The sequence below is a fragment of the Penicillium maclennaniae genome (genome assembly GCF_028827695.1).
Source record: "Penicillium maclennaniae strain IBT 15551 chromosome Unknown utg000002l:1.0-2354659.0:1.0-2356205.0, whole genome shotgun sequence".
In the NCBI taxonomy this organism is placed as follows: domain Eukaryota; kingdom Fungi; phylum Ascomycota; class Eurotiomycetes; order Eurotiales; family Aspergillaceae; genus Penicillium; species Penicillium maclennaniae.
This window is the reverse complement of record NW_026623214.1, coordinates 1,222,330-1,238,458: the sequence shown is the minus strand read 5'-3', so window position 1 is coordinate 1,238,458 and position 16,129 is coordinate 1,222,330. Positions and strand designations below refer to the sequence as shown.

At 53.3% G+C, this 16,129-nt stretch overlaps 3 protein-coding genes across 3 annotated transcripts; 1 reads left to right on the top strand and 2 right to left on the bottom strand.

The window, feature by feature from the left end:
* Positions 1-572: 572 nt before the first annotated feature.
* N7477_001689 (pyruvate carboxylase) lies at positions 573-4,208 on the bottom strand (the record flags this gene model as incomplete). Its single annotated transcript, XM_056963352.1, has 3 exons — positions 573-680; positions 734-2,272; positions 2,322-4,208. The coding sequence occupies 3 exons, from the start codon at positions 4,206-4,208 to the stop codon at positions 573-575; spliced, it is 3,534 nt and encodes a 1,177-aa protein (XP_056826271.1).
* A 2,534-nt stretch (positions 4,209-6,742) lies between these two features.
* Positions 6,743-12,174, bottom strand: N7477_001688 (uncharacterized protein; the record flags this gene model as incomplete). Its single annotated transcript, XM_056963351.1, has 7 exons — positions 6,743-7,096; positions 7,152-10,538; positions 10,601-11,371; positions 11,439-11,810; positions 11,886-11,908; positions 11,977-12,070; positions 12,136-12,174. The coding sequence occupies 7 exons, from the start codon at positions 12,172-12,174 to the stop codon at positions 6,743-6,745; spliced, it is 5,040 nt and encodes a 1,679-aa protein (XP_056826270.1).
* A 1,583-nt stretch (positions 12,175-13,757) lies between these two features.
* Positions 13,758-15,437, top strand: N7477_001687 (carboxylic acid transport protein; the record flags this gene model as incomplete). The annotated part of the gene is made up of 5 exons (XM_056963350.1): positions 13,758-14,311; positions 14,369-14,499; positions 14,557-14,735; positions 14,786-15,029; positions 15,133-15,437. 5 exons carry the CDS (start codon positions 13,758-13,760, stop codon positions 15,435-15,437), a joined length of 1,413 nt encoding a protein of 470 aa, XP_056826269.1.
* Between the last annotated feature and the right edge of the window lie 692 nt (positions 15,438-16,129).

Here is a 16,129-nt window from a genome sequence, read left to right as displayed (position 1 = left end):
CGCATGCGATGATACGCATTGCCGAGATAAAGAAACAAAAGCAGTTTATTGGTGATGCAGACGGGTGGATCGGCAATTTGGTTTTGGGGGTTTGCGGGGAGATGATTGGGGTCGGCGACTAAATCTGGTACCGAGAAAGCAGTTGCGGACTTCCAGAGTCCCTGAGGAGTCTCTGAATTGCGGAATCGATTAGTGGTGGCTTGGTTCACGGATGTGGAGCCCAGCTGTCTTGAAACACCGACGTATCCCCAGACATTGATGCTTTTCGTCCCTGTTCGCTGTTCCATCCGGCATGGCTTTTGGGCAAGCTAACCCAGTAGGCCGTGACTGCTTATCATCGGCGCAGCCGCACGATGGACTAGGTAGGTATTACACAATGCGACGATTACATACCAAATAGAGATAAAAAGCTAAAATACCATTCAACATTGAGATATAATGAAACCAACAGAAAAACCATGACAAAACCAAGCCCCTCAGGGACACCCAACGCTAGAAGCTATCGTCATATCTTTGCGCATCAAGGTCGTGCACGTCTTATACACAGAAGCCAAAACCATCTAGGCTCTTTTTTATGCCTTGCCAATCCTGCAAATGAGGTCCTGGCCGTCGACAGAGTCACCCTCCTTGACAAGAAGACCGGAGACCTTGCCGCTGTGAGGAGCAGAGATGACCATTTCCTAGTCAAGTCAGTAATTGTGAGATTTGATAATGTAGAGAAACGAGCACTTACCATCTTCATGGCGCTCAGCACCGCAATAGGGTCACCCTTCTTCACCTCGTGGCCGTCGTGCACCCGGATCTCGACAACAACACCGCTCATAGGCGCGCCGACCTGGCTGCTATCGGCGGCGTCGGCCTTGGGGCGGGCGATGTTGTCAATGGAAGCGTTCTGGTCGTCGACACTGACCTGGCGAACTTCACCGTTGACTTCGTAGAAGACCTCACGCTGACCAGTCTGCTCGGAGAGGGGACCGATAGCGAGAAGCTTGAGAATGAGGACCTTGCCCTTCTCCAACTCAACGTGGAACTCCTCGCCAATCTCGGGCCTGGCGAGGAAGTAGCGCGTGGGCAGAACGGAGAGATCGCCGTACTTCTGCACGAACTTGCGATAGTCTTCGAACACCTTGGGATACATGGCGTAAGAGGCAACATCGCATTCAGTCGCGGCGCCGAACTTCTCACGGAGCTGGTTCTTGATACCAGGAAGGTCGAGAGGCTCGAGGTAAAGACCGGGACGCTTCTCGAGCTTGCGGCGGTCACGGAGGGCCTTGGAGCGTAGAGGCTCGGGGAAGCCACCGTAAGGCTGGCCCATGAGACCCTCGAGGAACTCGAGCACGGAGCCGGGGAAGTCTAGCTCGCCGGCGCGCTCGATGACGTCCTCGTGGGTCAACTTGTTGGAGACCATGAACTGGGCCAGGTCACCGACAACCTTGGAGGTCGGGGTAACCTTGACGATGTCGCCAAGGAGGTCGTTGGCCTGCTCGTAGGCCTTCTTGGTCTGGGCCCACTGCTGACCGAGACCGAGCTGGCTGGCCTGGAAGATCAGGTTGGTCAGCTGGCCACCGGGGATCTCGTGCTCGTAGACCTCGGGATCGGGGCCGGTGAGACCAGCCTCGAAGGGAGAGTAGAGCAGACGGAGCTGAGCCCAGTAGGTGTCCAGGGCGCGGACGTGAGCCGCGTCGAGTTGGGGGTCTTGCTCGGTACCGGCAAGCGAGGCCAGGATGGCACCGATGCTGGGCTGAGAGGTCATACCGGACAAGCTGTCAGTGGCGGCATCGACGGCGTCAGCGCCAGCCTGGGCGCAGGCAATCATGGAAGCCACACCAGTACCAGCGGAGTCGTGGGTGTGAACGTGGATGGGAAGGTCGGGGTAGCGCTCGCGGATGGAGCCAACCAGCAGACGAGCAGCTTGGGGCTTCAGAACACCGGCCATATCCTTGATACCGAGAACGTGGGTGCCCAGCTTGACAACGCGGTCAACCAGGGAGAGGTAGTAATCAAGGTTGTACTTCTTAGCGGGGTTCAACATGTCACCGCTGTAGCAGATGGTGGCCTCGACCACACCACCAGCCTCCTGAACAGCCTTGATGCCGACCTCGAGCTGGTCGACGTCGTTCAGAGCATCGAAGACACGGAAGATGTCAACACCGTACTTCTTAGCCTGCTTACAGAAGTGGTAGATGGCGTTGTCGGGAAGAGAGGAGTAGGCAACGCCGTTGGCGCCGCGCAGCAACATCTGGAAGGGAATGTTGGGAACGGCCTTGCGGAGCTTGCGCAGGCGGTCCCAGGGGGTCCTCGTAGAGGAAGCGCATGGCGACGTCGAAGGTAGCGCCACCCCAGCACTCCAGACTGTAAGCGTTCTGGAGAGCGTGGCTAGTCTCGTGCGCGATGTTAAGCATGTCGATGGTACGCACACGGGTAGCGAGCAGCGACTGGTGGGCATCACGCCAGGTGGTGTCCATGATCAAGCAGCCCTTGTTGGCGCGAACAGCCTTGGCAAAGGCGTCAGGGCCCTGGGAATCGATAATCTGCTTCCAGCCCTTCTGGCAGGGCTGCGAAACGTCTATGGTATTACCTGCAGAATCCTTGAGGACGGGCTTGATGATCTCGCCCTTGAACTTGGGCTCGCCGATCTGACCCTTGATGCTGCTGCCGTTGACGGCAACGTCACCGAGGTAGGTGAGCAGCTTTTGGGCACGGTTCTGAGAGCTGACCAAAGCGAAGAGCTCGGGGGTGTCATCGATGAAAGTGGTCCAGCAGGTACCATCGATGAAGACGGGATGGCTCAGCAGGGAAGCGAGGAAGGGAATGTTGGTCTTGACACCGCGAATACGGAACTCCACAAGAGCACGAAGCATCTTGCGGCGCACAATCTCGTAGGTAGAGCCACGGCATGTGCACTTGACCAGCATGGAGTCATAGTGAGGGGTGATGATGGCACCCGCGAAACCGTTACCACCGTCCAGACGGACACCGTTACCACCGGCAGAGCGGTAGACCTCGATCTTACCGGTGTCGGGGGAAAAGCCCTTGGAGGGGTCCTCAGTAGTGATGCGGCACTGAATGGCGAAACCGCGGGTGGAGATGCGGTCCTGGGTCAGGCCGAGCTGCTCCAGAGTAGCACCGGCAGCAATCTGAATCTGAGCAGCAACGATATCAATCCCAGTGATCTCCTCCGTGATGGTGTGCTCGACCTGGATACGGGGGTTGATCTCAATGAAGTAGTAGCGGTTCTGCTGGTCGACCAGGAACTCGGCGGTACCGGCGTTGCGGTACTTGACCGACTTGGCCAGCTTCACGGCATCGGACAAAATCTTGTCACGGACCTCGACGGGGAGGTCCTTAGCAGGAGCAATTTCGACGACCTTCTGGTGACGACGCTGAACGGAGCAGTCACGCTCGAACAAGTGAACGACGTTACCTTGGTTATCACCGAGCAGCTGGACTTCAATGTGCTTGGGTTTGTCAAGGAAGCGCTCGACAAAGACGGTACCGTTACCAAAGGCAGTCTTGGCCTCGGAGGTGGCACGCTCGAAGGAATCGCGCAGCTCTGACTGGTCGCGCACGACACGCATACCACGGCCACCACCACCGAAGGCGGCCTTGATGATAATGGGGAAGCCATACTCGTCCGTAAAGGACTTGACCTCCTCGAAGCGCTCGACGGGGCCCTCCGTACCGGGAACAACCGGGACATTGCACTTGATGGCCGCCCGACGGGCAGAGACCTTGTCACCCAGGGCGTCAATGGTGTCGGGGGTCGGGCCTACGAAAACAATGCCCGCCTTCTCGACCTTTCGGGCAAAGTCGGCGTTCTCCGAAAGGAAGCCGTAGCCGGGGTGAATCAGGTGCACGCCGTGCTCCTGGGCGATCTTGATGATCTCGTCGCCGGCCAAGTAGGCACCGACGGGGGTGTACTGACCACGCTGGCCAATCATGTAGGCCTCATCGGCCTTCTGACGATGCATGGAGAGACGGTCTTCATGGGAGAAGACAGCGACCGTCTGCAGGGACAGCTCGTGAGCTGTTCGGAAAATACGAATGGGGATTTCACCACGGTTGGCGACCAGGATCTTCTGAAAGTGCATAATCGTCGAGTTGGCACGCAGGCGCCGGTGGACGGAGTCCTGGTGGTGCCCGGCGTGGTCCTCGATGAACTCGGCATCATTGATAGCGCTCTCCGGCTGGCGGTGCGGGGCAGCCATGATGCAAGGCGGGGGAGGATGTGAAAGTGAGAGACTGGCGATAGTTCACACAGAGCCTGGAGGAGAGTCAGTCAATTCGAATCATTCATCGGCAATGCCAATCAATCGCAGCGATAGCCGGAGTGACTCACCTAGAAGCTGGGACGAAGCTCTGAACTCCCGTATTTGGCAGGAAGTAGGGCCAATCACTCCAGGGATAGGGTATTAAAGGATTGATTTCCCTGGAATCAGATTACAGTAGAAGCAAACAGGAGCTCGGAAGGAGAAAAGTGAAAAATGGACGAGGAGGGGTAGATAAAAAGGAGGAGAAAGTAGAGAGAGAAGGGATAGAAGGGATAGGATCACGAGGCGATCTGCAGCTTTTCCGGGGGGTTCGCTGTGACTCCCGCAATGAGGTAACAACTCTCTTCACCGGTTCACCGTTCGACTCTAAGGGTTTGCCCAGCTTTTCTAGACTTTGTTTTTTCTTTCTTTTTTTATGTTTTCCGGCGGGTCTTATGTATTTCTATTAGCTCTATCGTGATCCTCCCCCAACCCCCCTCATTCCCTCACTAGCGACTTCGGCTCCATCTTCCCCGATGATCTCATCGAGGCTACTGCCTACATCTCGACATGATCGGGTGGATTAGGCCCAGGACAACCTCGGGTCCTCGGGCCCCATCAGCCCTAGGTTACGAGTTCAGTCGAGTCTAGATACCTAACTCTAGCACGGATATCGACGGAAAACCTGCAGGGTCCGGGGCAGACTCGGAGAACTTTCGACATGTGCAGACCAAACCCCCACATACTACCAATCAAATCTATCAATTCTTCACGCCGTGCTGGACATGACAGTCTCTGAATGGTTCAACTCGGGGAAAGTCATTCCGACTCCAGACTCCGATTTCCCATCTTCTTTAAACTTAGGAGTTCCACTCCGATCCCATCTCCGACTTTGACTCATGGGAGCGATTTGTTCCGTCCCAGGTTAAGGCCATTGTCCCGCCAAAAAAAAAAAAGGTCCCGCAAAAGCACTTCAGGTCAGGTAATGCGTGCCAATCTCTCGAGGAAGGGATCTCCTAGTCTCTCAATCTCCGAACTAAAATGCGGTAGACCAGCCGTCTCGGTGGCCCCATCCGACAATGAGGACCGCGAGGACCGCGCTGCAATGAGGAGCCACCATGAGAGTCACGTTTCAAACTCCGGGCAATCCCCTTACTCCTGTTGAACTTGGCGCTGCGGTGGTCTCCTAAATGACATATTTCCTCCAGTCAGAAATACAGTCAGGCGGGCCAAGTAAAGTGGCCAAGTGAAAGACCAAGAACCACGGGCAATAGATACATAAGCATACGGGGCGTAGAATATATGGTAGACGCAATGATCCTCAGAATTTGGCGAATGATCGCCGTGCCCAGAAGCTGCGGATCTCGACCTGTCCAAGATCCTTTATAACCAGATTGCCACCTTCAACAGACTAAATACCCCACGATAAGGCACCTGGAATCGAGCCATCTCGTTCAATCATCGTCCGAGATTTGACCACCTTATCTCGCACTTAACTCAACTCTCATAGCTCTAAGTAGTCCGTAGTCCGTAGTCCACAACGTCATCATCGCATCCACGTCAGCAATAACTCTATCAAGGAGGCCCCTAGCTTACCTCCGATTTGCGCTATTTACGGAAAAGAAACTAAGCGCCGCGAACAGCGGTAGCGGGGAACGGAAAAATTCACTGCCACGATTCTTCCACTATTTTCCCAGGTGCATGGCTTATCGACATTCTCAGCTATGCACATAGCTCAATTTCTCCACGGGGAAAATAAAATACACCCCCGGACCTTCCCTTGTTCCATCTAGCCGGTCCGGATAGGGGCTGAGTATGCACGATTCCATTCCAGAGGAAAGAATTTCGGGCTCTGGGACACTGGAAATGTACGCGTGACTCCCATCTTGAATGATAGAAGTCTGAAATAGGCCAAGAGATGGGCCTGGATTGAGTGCGACTTGCCGAGGTGACTGAACTCCACTGGCCAAGCGGACTAGATTGATGTCCCACGCTCGGTGGGGCGAATAAAACATCAAACCCACCGGGCTGGGCATCCCTCGCGGTTCTAACTATTTGTCTCCGTGCAAATTATTGCAAATGATGGCCCCTGGCGTCTTGGCAGTGGGCGATTCTTCATCTGATCGTCCTTGGCGGTTGCAAATTTGATGCACATGTAACACCGGCACTTGGGTACTGGCACTCTTACACAAGTAACGGTGAGCCCGGGAGAGAGAAAGAGAAAGAGAAAGAGAGAGACAGGGGAAGTCGAGAACGCAATGCTATTACTGAAAAGAAAACCACGGTCCAGGCCGGGTAGCTTCAAGAACAAAGCCTATCAAATACATTGGAGTAAGTAATAAAAGAGAATAGAAAAAAGGACCAAATTAACGGGCATGAAGTCCCTCCACCAGCTGGTGATCTGCCCGTCCCCCATCTCGTTTTACTCGCACCAAGAGGTCATCACGTCGCTTTATGTTACACATAGGAAAAAGAAAGAGGATTCAAGGGGTCTAAAATGCTCGGTAGCCGGTGGCCTGCGGGTTGAGGCCGTTGGCTTGGCCGTAGGGCATGGTGTTGGCGGGCGGGACTGGGCCTTGCGTCAGCATCAGTCGCGAGCCGCCCAGGATCGGAGTGTTGTCCTCCTCAACCTGGTGCGTCTTCTCTCTGGACTTGCGCTCCTCATTGTCCTTTTTCAACATTTCGATTGTGCGAGTTTGCTCGCACAGGAAGTTGATCATATACGGCATGGTGAAGTCATGCAGACCCTTGCGCCATGAGATCTCCATGATCACATCCGGACGAATAAGGTCGTAGCATGCGTAGAGCATGCCGACGTAGCATTCGCGGCTGCCAATGTCGACGAACTGTTTACATGTCAGCGTGAGGAAGTAAAGCTTTAAAAAACAAAACATGACTTACGTAGCGGAGGAGATCCTCCACCACCTCGGACTTGGCGGAGATGGCGGCTGTCTCGATGGCGTCCTTGTAGAGCTTGTCCTGCTTGGACAGGGCGATCGACTTCTCCCAACGCTTGTTGTTGCGGTAGATGCTGGCGGCAATCTGGCGGAAGAAGATGAGATTGTGCTTCTCTAGACGCTGGGCAAGGTCAACAGCATCGAAGTTGTCGTAATTGTCAACAGAGTCGCGCAGAGTCTTGTAGTCCTCCTCTTCGATCAACAGCTCGTTGATGGCGTCGTTGACGGCCTTCTTGTTCTGGGTCTGGACATTGAGCAAGAAGGGCTTGATTAGAGGAATATTGTCGGAGCTCTGGAAGATGCGCACGACACGGTTGACATCGACACGTGGGGTGAGAACCTGAAGCAGGTCCGTGATGAGAAGGGGCTGCTCTTGCAGGTAGAAGTTCAGGGCGCGGTAATAGATCTCCAGGTTGGCAACCTTAACGACGATATCCTTGAAGGAGTGGTGTTCCCAGGCGTCGGCAGCACGCTCCATCATAGCCAAAGCGGCGTTGTCCCACTCATCGTAGTGACAATACAAGAAGACTAGCTCGGGCCAAAGGTTCGCTTCCTCGCAGGCACGAATCATCTTAGGGATGTTGATGCGAGACCAGAAGAGCTTGAGGTGCTCCATCACGCGGTCGGGGTGGTACTTGGTCAGAGCAATGCCCAACTCGGTGAACATACCCATGTGAGCACGCTCCAAACCGAGACCAGCCTCCAGGACAGCGATCAGCTCATCGAAGTAGCCGTTACGCTCATACTGGCGAACCAGGGCTTGCAACTCCTCGGCGTGGACAATGAGGTTGAGACCACAAATCTGCGCAAGACGGAACTCCTTCTTGTCAACACAGGCCTCATTGACCTGCTTCCAGACCTTGACGCTGTTGGCCTTGCGGGCGCACTCAACAGCAGCCTGGTACTCTTCGAGGTGCACCAAGGTAGTCGCCAGCTTGGCCCAGTTGGAGATGCTGGTAAAGAAGATTTTGGCGGCCTGGTGGTAGCCCTCCTCGTACGCCTTGTCACCGGAAGCCTCGATATTGGCGACGTTGGTAGAGCGGAGGAAGTCCTCAAGCTCGTTAAGCTGATCCAGACGGGCAAAGCAGAAGGCGAGACTAGTGTCAATAGCAGGCTCACGTAGGGTCTTGCGGGCCATGCGAAGGAACTTGACAAGATCCTCGTCTTTGCCGGCGTGGGTGGCGGTCTCGATGACCTCGTTGTAGTTGGACGGGTCACCAGCACGGATGTAGGACTCAATTGAGTCAGAAATACGGAGACCATCGAGCTGAGCCTTGGCAACCTTGCTCCAAACATCGGGCAGCTCAACACGCTCAGCGAACTCCTGGGCACGGTCGATGCTGACAATGTTCTCAACAAGAACGTTGACGGCAGCAAGGTAGTTGTTGACCTTCTTGTAGATCTCAAAGGCCTCCTCGTACAGACCAACACTGATACACATTTCGGCGATCTCATCAGCGGAAAACTCGTTGAGCTGGTGGATGTAGTCCATCAAACGACCCTTGTCAGCCTTGGCAGCAGTCAACATCAGCAAGTTCTGCAAGCTGGTGTTGTCGCTAAAGGGTGAGGGCTCCAGGATGATCTTCTCGAGCAGCTCGATAAGCTCACCGGGGAGGTCAGCATCGAGGAAACACTTGACAGCGACTGAAACCTTGTCAGGCTCAGTGGACTCTGGAACAGCAGTAGCGATAACCTGATCAACGAGGGAGCGTCGGTGGGCGTTATTCTCGCTCAGAACGAAGGTCCAGATCTCGGGATCGGCACGCTCAACAAGATAACGGGCCTGGGCACGGTACATGGAGTTCTCATTGGTGATGCTAATCAACTCTAGATCGTTCTGGCCCTTGTGGTAGGCGATGTAGGCCAGGTTGGGGTCACGCTTCTCGCAGTATTTTCCGACAGTCAAGGTATCGTACATGTCGTTCTCCTTGAGGAACTTCTCGGGGTTGTTGTTACTGTCGATGTAGATCTTGGCGAGAGCATTGTAGACAGCCTGCTGCTGGTTACCAGTGGCAAGGGTAGCCTCGAGGAAGGGCAGGAGCAGCTTGAGACGGTTGCGGCTCTCGACCTCGTTGACGAGCTCATCGATAGGAATCAAAGCGGGATCCACGCTGCTGAGGAGACCTTTGATGATGTTCTCATCGCAGTCGACGTCAAGCAGACCACCAATGACCGCAGGTGCACGGGAGGGGTTGACGCGCTGCACATACACCTCGATGGACTTAAACTGCTGATTCTGATAGAGGTACAAGACCAGGTCGTGGATGAAGTTGAAGCGATCGCAAACAATGATGAGAGGGAGCTGCTCAGTCAGGTGAGCCTCCTTCAGGAAGTTCTTGACCTTCTCAGCGTTGTAGTATTGGCTCTCACGGCAAATACGCTCGACCTCGGTGATCTGATTCATAGCAGTGGCAGCCTCAATGTACTTGAAGTGCACCTCGGGGTCCTCGCTGAGGTTGACAATACTGCCAAGATAGTAGTAGAGACCTTCAGCAGTACGGTACTTCTCAAAGAGGTCGATCAGGCGATTGGCCCCCAGAAGGTCGGAGAACTTAGTCGCGATCTGGACCACGGACTGCAGGTTTAGGCGAATGTTCACCTCCAGCATAGTATCCATGCAATCAAGGGTTTGCTCCACAGACAGACGGCCAAAGTAACTCATCAGCCACTCGGGAGACAGCTTGTCGGTCCGAACGATGTTGCGCTTGATGACGGACGGGTCATCGGTATTCTCCAGAGCACGTTGGATGAGACCGGCATTCTCGCAAAGCTGTGCGACGCGAGGGCGATCGTAGTGGGTGAAGATCTCATTACCCAGAATCGCGTCCGCAACCTGAGGAGCATTGACCAGATTCATCTCCAGAAGGCGGGTCTGCAGGGCACCCTGCTCGGGCTTGTTGTCCTTCAGGGCATCCAGCAGGAAAGAAGTAGCCTGCTGTACCATGTTCTGAGACAGGAACACATCGACAACCCGGTCAAGATCCACGAGAGCACCAGTCTCTTCGTTGGCAAGCTGGGTAGCAAACTCCGCACCCTTCTCAGGGTTCACCCGCACGATGTGCTGCAGAAGCTGGGTGTAGTCGGGCTGGTAGCCAACTTGCTTGGAATAAGCGAGGATCTTGTCGAATTGACCGGTCTCAGCAAAGCCAGCAACGACCTTGTGAGGAATGTTAGCCTGAAGGTAGACTGTCAGGGCCAAAGGCATGTCATAGGGGCGAATGATGTCTCCAAGCTCCTCTGAAGCCTCCAGCTTCTTCTCGCTCATCCACTTCTCCAGCAAGTGCTTGCGATTTTGTTGTAACACAGGTCGGACCAGCTCCACACTCTCATACTTGTTCAATGAGCCCTTATCAAGCAGCATACCGAAGTACTGCAAGATGACCGACATCTGACCGGTCTGGGGGGCGTTCTTGAAGCGATTGATCGTCTCGGGGTACGGAGGAATCCACGGGGAGAGTTGGCAGCAACCTTGGCAGCCTCGGAAAAGTTGCCTGAGTTGATGAGAGTATCGAATTGCTGCTGGTACAGGTGGTCGGCCCCGGGGAGTCCGGCTCGGGAGGCGAGCTTAACGGCAAGACCCGACATGGCGGGGTTGTTCATCAGGTAATCGATAATTGTGCTCTCATCAACGCTGACGGACAGAACCTGACCCTTGCGGTTGACACCGACCAGACCTGCCCCATCGTTATCCGCAGCAGTTGTGAAGATAGTCTCACTGGAAATGCGGTTCATGAAAATGCAGGTACCAGTCTCGAGATCATATAGGTGAATAAAGCCATACTTAGTAACGAGGTAAACCAAGTCGTACTTAGTGGAGACCTGCATCGCCACAGGGAAGTCATTGACGGCTTCTTGGGGGAAGAATACCTCCACGGCCTTCTTCTGGAATCTCGGGTTCGGTTCTTGGTGATCGATCTCGGCAATTTGAAGCTTGGCGCCGGTCTGGGTTCGGACGGCGAAGGTAAAGAGGTGGTGAGGGAGAGCAGAGCCCTCGACATTAATGTCCGCGAAAGCAGCAGCATGGCCCTCAATGAACTGTGAAATTCCGCGCTCCTTCGAGTACAGCTGCATTGAACCCACAACGCGACCCTGCTGTTGGCTGATACCAACCAAGACCATCCACTTCTCCTCGGAGTTGACACGGTAATTGATTATTTGGCAACCCTGTAATAGAACCACAGTCAGTATGTACGACAACCACAAAAGACCGACGAGTACAGAGCGAACGTACAGCCAAGTTGGGAAGTCGATCAAATATCTTAACCGGGTTCTGCTGAGTGGCGTCATAGACGTCCCAGTGGTAAACGGCGTTGTCGGTGACCAGACCCAGAGACCTTTCGCTGAACCACTTCCAGTATGCAATATCCTCGTTCATGACGGCGGACTTGAGCTTTTGCTTCGCCTCAAGATCGAAGATCTGAACTGTGCGGCCCTGGGCCTTGAGAGCGATGATGTTCTTGCTCCAATGCATGATAGCACTGTCAGCATTGATCGGTCGCCTCATAACCTCATTGTTATTTTTCAAGTCAACAATGATGACTTGTGGCTTCTCGTCCGTCTCGAGCTTCTGGCGAACACAAACATAATGATCGGATTCGAGAGTCTGTCCGTGCGATAACCGCCCCATTAGCCACTTCTTCATCGCCGTTTATTTTGCATCGGGAAGTTCATCACTCACGCATTGGTTGAATCCGATGGAACCTGGCTATTGAGCAGAGCAGATGTTAGTAAAGGACCAAGATGGCATCGGGCAGTCTTCCGGGCGCGACCGGGGTATCCGTCGCGCATCGGGAGCTGGTCGCGAAGCGGGACTTTGGGGGAGGGTGGCATAAGCGAGCATACATCGATACCAACGGCGGTCAGCTGTAACAGGGAATTAATTAGTATTCAGGGTTTCAAAGTTGGGGCACAAGTGAAGCGCGACGTACATTGACCAGTTCTGTGAACTTGATGGGCAGAGGTGCCATATTTACTTAGGCCGCAGCACGACCTTGACCACCCAAGGAAACGCCACGCAAAGAAAACGGAATTGGAAAGGAGAAATAGTGGTAAGGAGGGAATTAAGAAAGAACGAGAAGATGGGGGGAATAGAGTGAGGGGGTAGGGAATCTGAAGAAGCGGAAGTGACCTCAGGAGGCCGCTGTTGTCGTTGCTGAGGTGTCGCTTATGGGGTGTCACGTGATACAGGGGCACGGGCTGCGTCATTGAATGAGAATGAGAAACAAATGCGATTAGTGCCGGGCAAAGTAGAGGAGATGAAGAACTCTCCAATTTCGATTGAAAGGCTCGATAAGCAGCGAATTTCAGAAGTGAAAAAGACTATCCCGGGCTGAGAAGTCCTAGCTGTCTATTCTTTCACCCGGTCTCGACTCTAAACTACCTCGTGCCTTCGCCGCCACAAGCTCCCTCCCTTCCACGCGGACAGGGCATTTCCAACGGGGTACAAGAATGTGTCTTAGAACGCACCATCAAGAGTATCAGAAATAGTGCTCAATATAATCTACTCCTTCACTCAAAGGTTGGGGTAGCTAAACACTGTCGGGAAGCTGTTCCAAGATTGGTATAAACCTGTCAATCGCAGATCCACCGTAGACTTCTCCAACGCCAGAGAGTTGAATCATTCGAGTCTCGTACAACGGAGAGCTGGGGATATAATGGGAGCTTTCCAGACTGGATACCAATTGGTAAATTTCTCCATGATTTATACTTACCTTGATCAATTCTCCTGCCATCTGGCAACCCGGTGCTCTATCGTGATAGGGGCGGGTGGGCCTTCGGAGCCTCTTGGCAGGCATCCCACGCCTCGCCTCTCCTTGACCCTACAGACCACGCGAGGTTGGTTCCACACAGCAGACCTGCACCTTCATGGTGACCGAGATGATATTGAGAATTGAACACAATCACTCATATATGCTTGCGTCAGTAGAATGAGGGCAAATTGTACTCACGAACCGCAAAATCGCCTCTTTTACACTGCCTCTCCACATGCCCATTGGACTATCTCTCTGTCCCCCCAAGTCTTTGTTAGTTAACGGACAAAGTATGTGTCGACAGAACCTATGGCTTGCACAGACACCTCTTTTGAATTTGCTATATGTTGACTGACGCTCGCATCATTGGCCCAACAACACCGAGGTCCTGATCTCACCCAACTGTTCATCTCTTCCCCAGGGTAGCCTAGGCCGAAAGGATCTCGGGGTGAGCCTTCCTCCACGCTAAGCCATTGACCAAGAAGGATGCCCAGGATATTTATCTTATGGTGTGCTGGTATTGGAGGGGCACGGATGGCCGAGATGCTTGGCCCCATCTTGGCCTACCACCGAAGTGGCATGTCCCCGCGTGCTATCTCGGCAACTGTCTGGGGTAGTCGGTACTTTGGTATAGATGATGAGAATGATGCGGGGTTAAAGAGTTGTAAAACGTGTATAAATAGAAGGCGCGATTTGGAGCATGATCCCACAGATGGTACAAGATCGGCTCAAGTTCACTGGGAGTTTGACCTAACCCAGAACATCCCTCACTTCGACTGGCTCTGTACATACCTCAAAGAATGCCTTCAAATGATCGGGCAGAGCCTATCGCCAACGGTATCCTGCCCACAGCTGTGCAGTCTTTCAAAGATCTCTTCATTTGGAAGCAGCGCGTGGAAGTCATCAATGAGTCTGGCGAATCTCACTCAGAATGGCAGTCACCTGAGCCCCTCAAGAATCCGATCAGTCTAATGGCCCAGCTATCTGCTCGAGACTGGCTCTTCTTCTTAGTCGGGCTAGCAGCATGGACGGCCGATGCGTTTGACTTCCATGCCCTTTCCATCCAGACCAAAAAGCTTTCCGACTACTATGATCGCTCCAAGACAGATGTCACGACTGCCATCACGCTTACTCTCCTCCTCCGAAGCGTTGGTGCGGCTCTCTTCGGACTGGCTGGTGACAGGTATGGACGAAAATGGCCGATGGTGGTGAATATGATTGTTCTTGGAGTGCTGCAGATTGCCACGATCTACAGCCACACTTTCCAGCAATTTTTGGCAGTGCGAAGTCTCTTTGGTCTTTTCATGGGAGGCGTTTATGGAAACGCTATAGCCATGGCGCTGGAGCATTGCCCGTGAGCTATTCACTTTTGAATAAGAAATACCCGGACTGAACTGATGTTTTTACACAGGGTCAATGCGCGAGGCCTTATGTCCGGTATTCTCCAGCAAGGGTACTCACTAGGATATGTGTTTGCAGCTTGTGCCAACCTGGGTGTCGGGGGCTCAACGGCCAGTTGGAAGGCCGTATTCTGGATTGCAGGTAATGCAAGACTTGACAAGGGAGAATATGAAACTGCTCCATACTAACATGGCTTAGCCGGTGTTTCCATCGGAATTGGGCTTTTGCGCATTGTATTTCCCGAGTCCAAGCAATTTCTTGAGGCAAAAAAAGCTGGCAAGCAGCACACAAGCGCGGGTGATTTTTGGAAAGAGACAAAATCCATGGTGGGCAAGGAATGGCGGATGTGTGTATACTGTGTCATTCTCATGACTTGGGTGAGTGAACAATGATTCGGTGCAAGGCAAATTGACTGAGACCCTGTCAGTTCAATTTCTACTCTCACACGTCGCAAGATTCATATACGACCTTTATGCTCACTCAAAAAGAGCTCGACAACTCTGGTGCATCCCGAGCATCTATTCTCATGAAGACTGGAGCATGCGTTGGCGGGACCATCATTGGATACTTGTCGCAGTTTGTGGGCCGCCGGCGGGCCATCGTCGTCGCAGCTCTGCTTTCTGCAATCATGATCCCGGCATGGATCCTCCCAGAAGGTGAACGTGCATTGAGTGCGACCGGATTTTTCATCCAATTTTTCATCCAGGGGGCTTGGGGAGTCATCCCCATTCATCTGAACGAGCTCTCCCCCCGCCTTTCGATCTTCCTTCCCAGGTCTCACTTACCAACTTGGTAACATGATCAGCTCCCCGTCGGCGCAAATTGTGAACGCTATTGCGGAGCACACTTGGGTGACCACAGCATCGGGGGCTCGTGCATCAGCTTATGGTCCCGTGATGGGTGTCGCTACGGCCATCATCGCGCTCGGAATCATATTTACAACTGCCATTGGACCCGAGAAACGCGGCCGCCGTTTTGAGAGTGCTGTCGCTGGCGTAGAAAACTTGGCCCACGCAAAGCGCTTGGATTTGGAGGCCGGCGAAGATCATGACATGGATGAGATCAAGATGAAAGAATAGAGAATGTGAGAAACTGAACGTACTAAGATAACGGTTAAACAAGGAGACTAGATGATATAATTCAGTATTGTTTTACACAGCATTGGAATGAGATTAGGAACTGAAGAACTGTCAATGACTCCAACGACCATGTTCAAGGGGCTTTAACTCACAGTATAATCATTCGCGAGATCAAAGTTCGTCGAATCATCAATATGCCCCTTTACAAAGGTCGCAGAACCATGTGAGCCCTGTTGATGCTTCCCGGATCCAAGATGATAAGCAGGTGGGCTCTCCATCTAAGTCAAGACATAGGTCTCGGCTCCTTCTACAGCCGTTTCCGATATCTCCAGAGCGTAGGCGTCATATCCGTGCAGTGCTAACATGACCACGTCATATCCCCGTCCGCAACTCTCTTACCTCGATAATCAGTGGTTAGTCCCATTTGGCGAGTATTCCAACGCAGGGACAACCCTGCTGGAACAATTGCTTTCTTTCTCGAGCTATTTGGGTTCAAAGAGCCGAGAAGATCGTTTTGTTGCTCTATTTTATCCACTAAGGCTGAAGATGCCTTGCCTCGGTCCCATAATTCGCCCTCAACTACGTACCATAGACTCGACCACCCCGCTCCGTGATGTTCAATGGAAGTGATCATGGATTAGTGCATTGTGAGGAATGACGGGAAACGTCCCTTGAATCGAGATTACTCGACC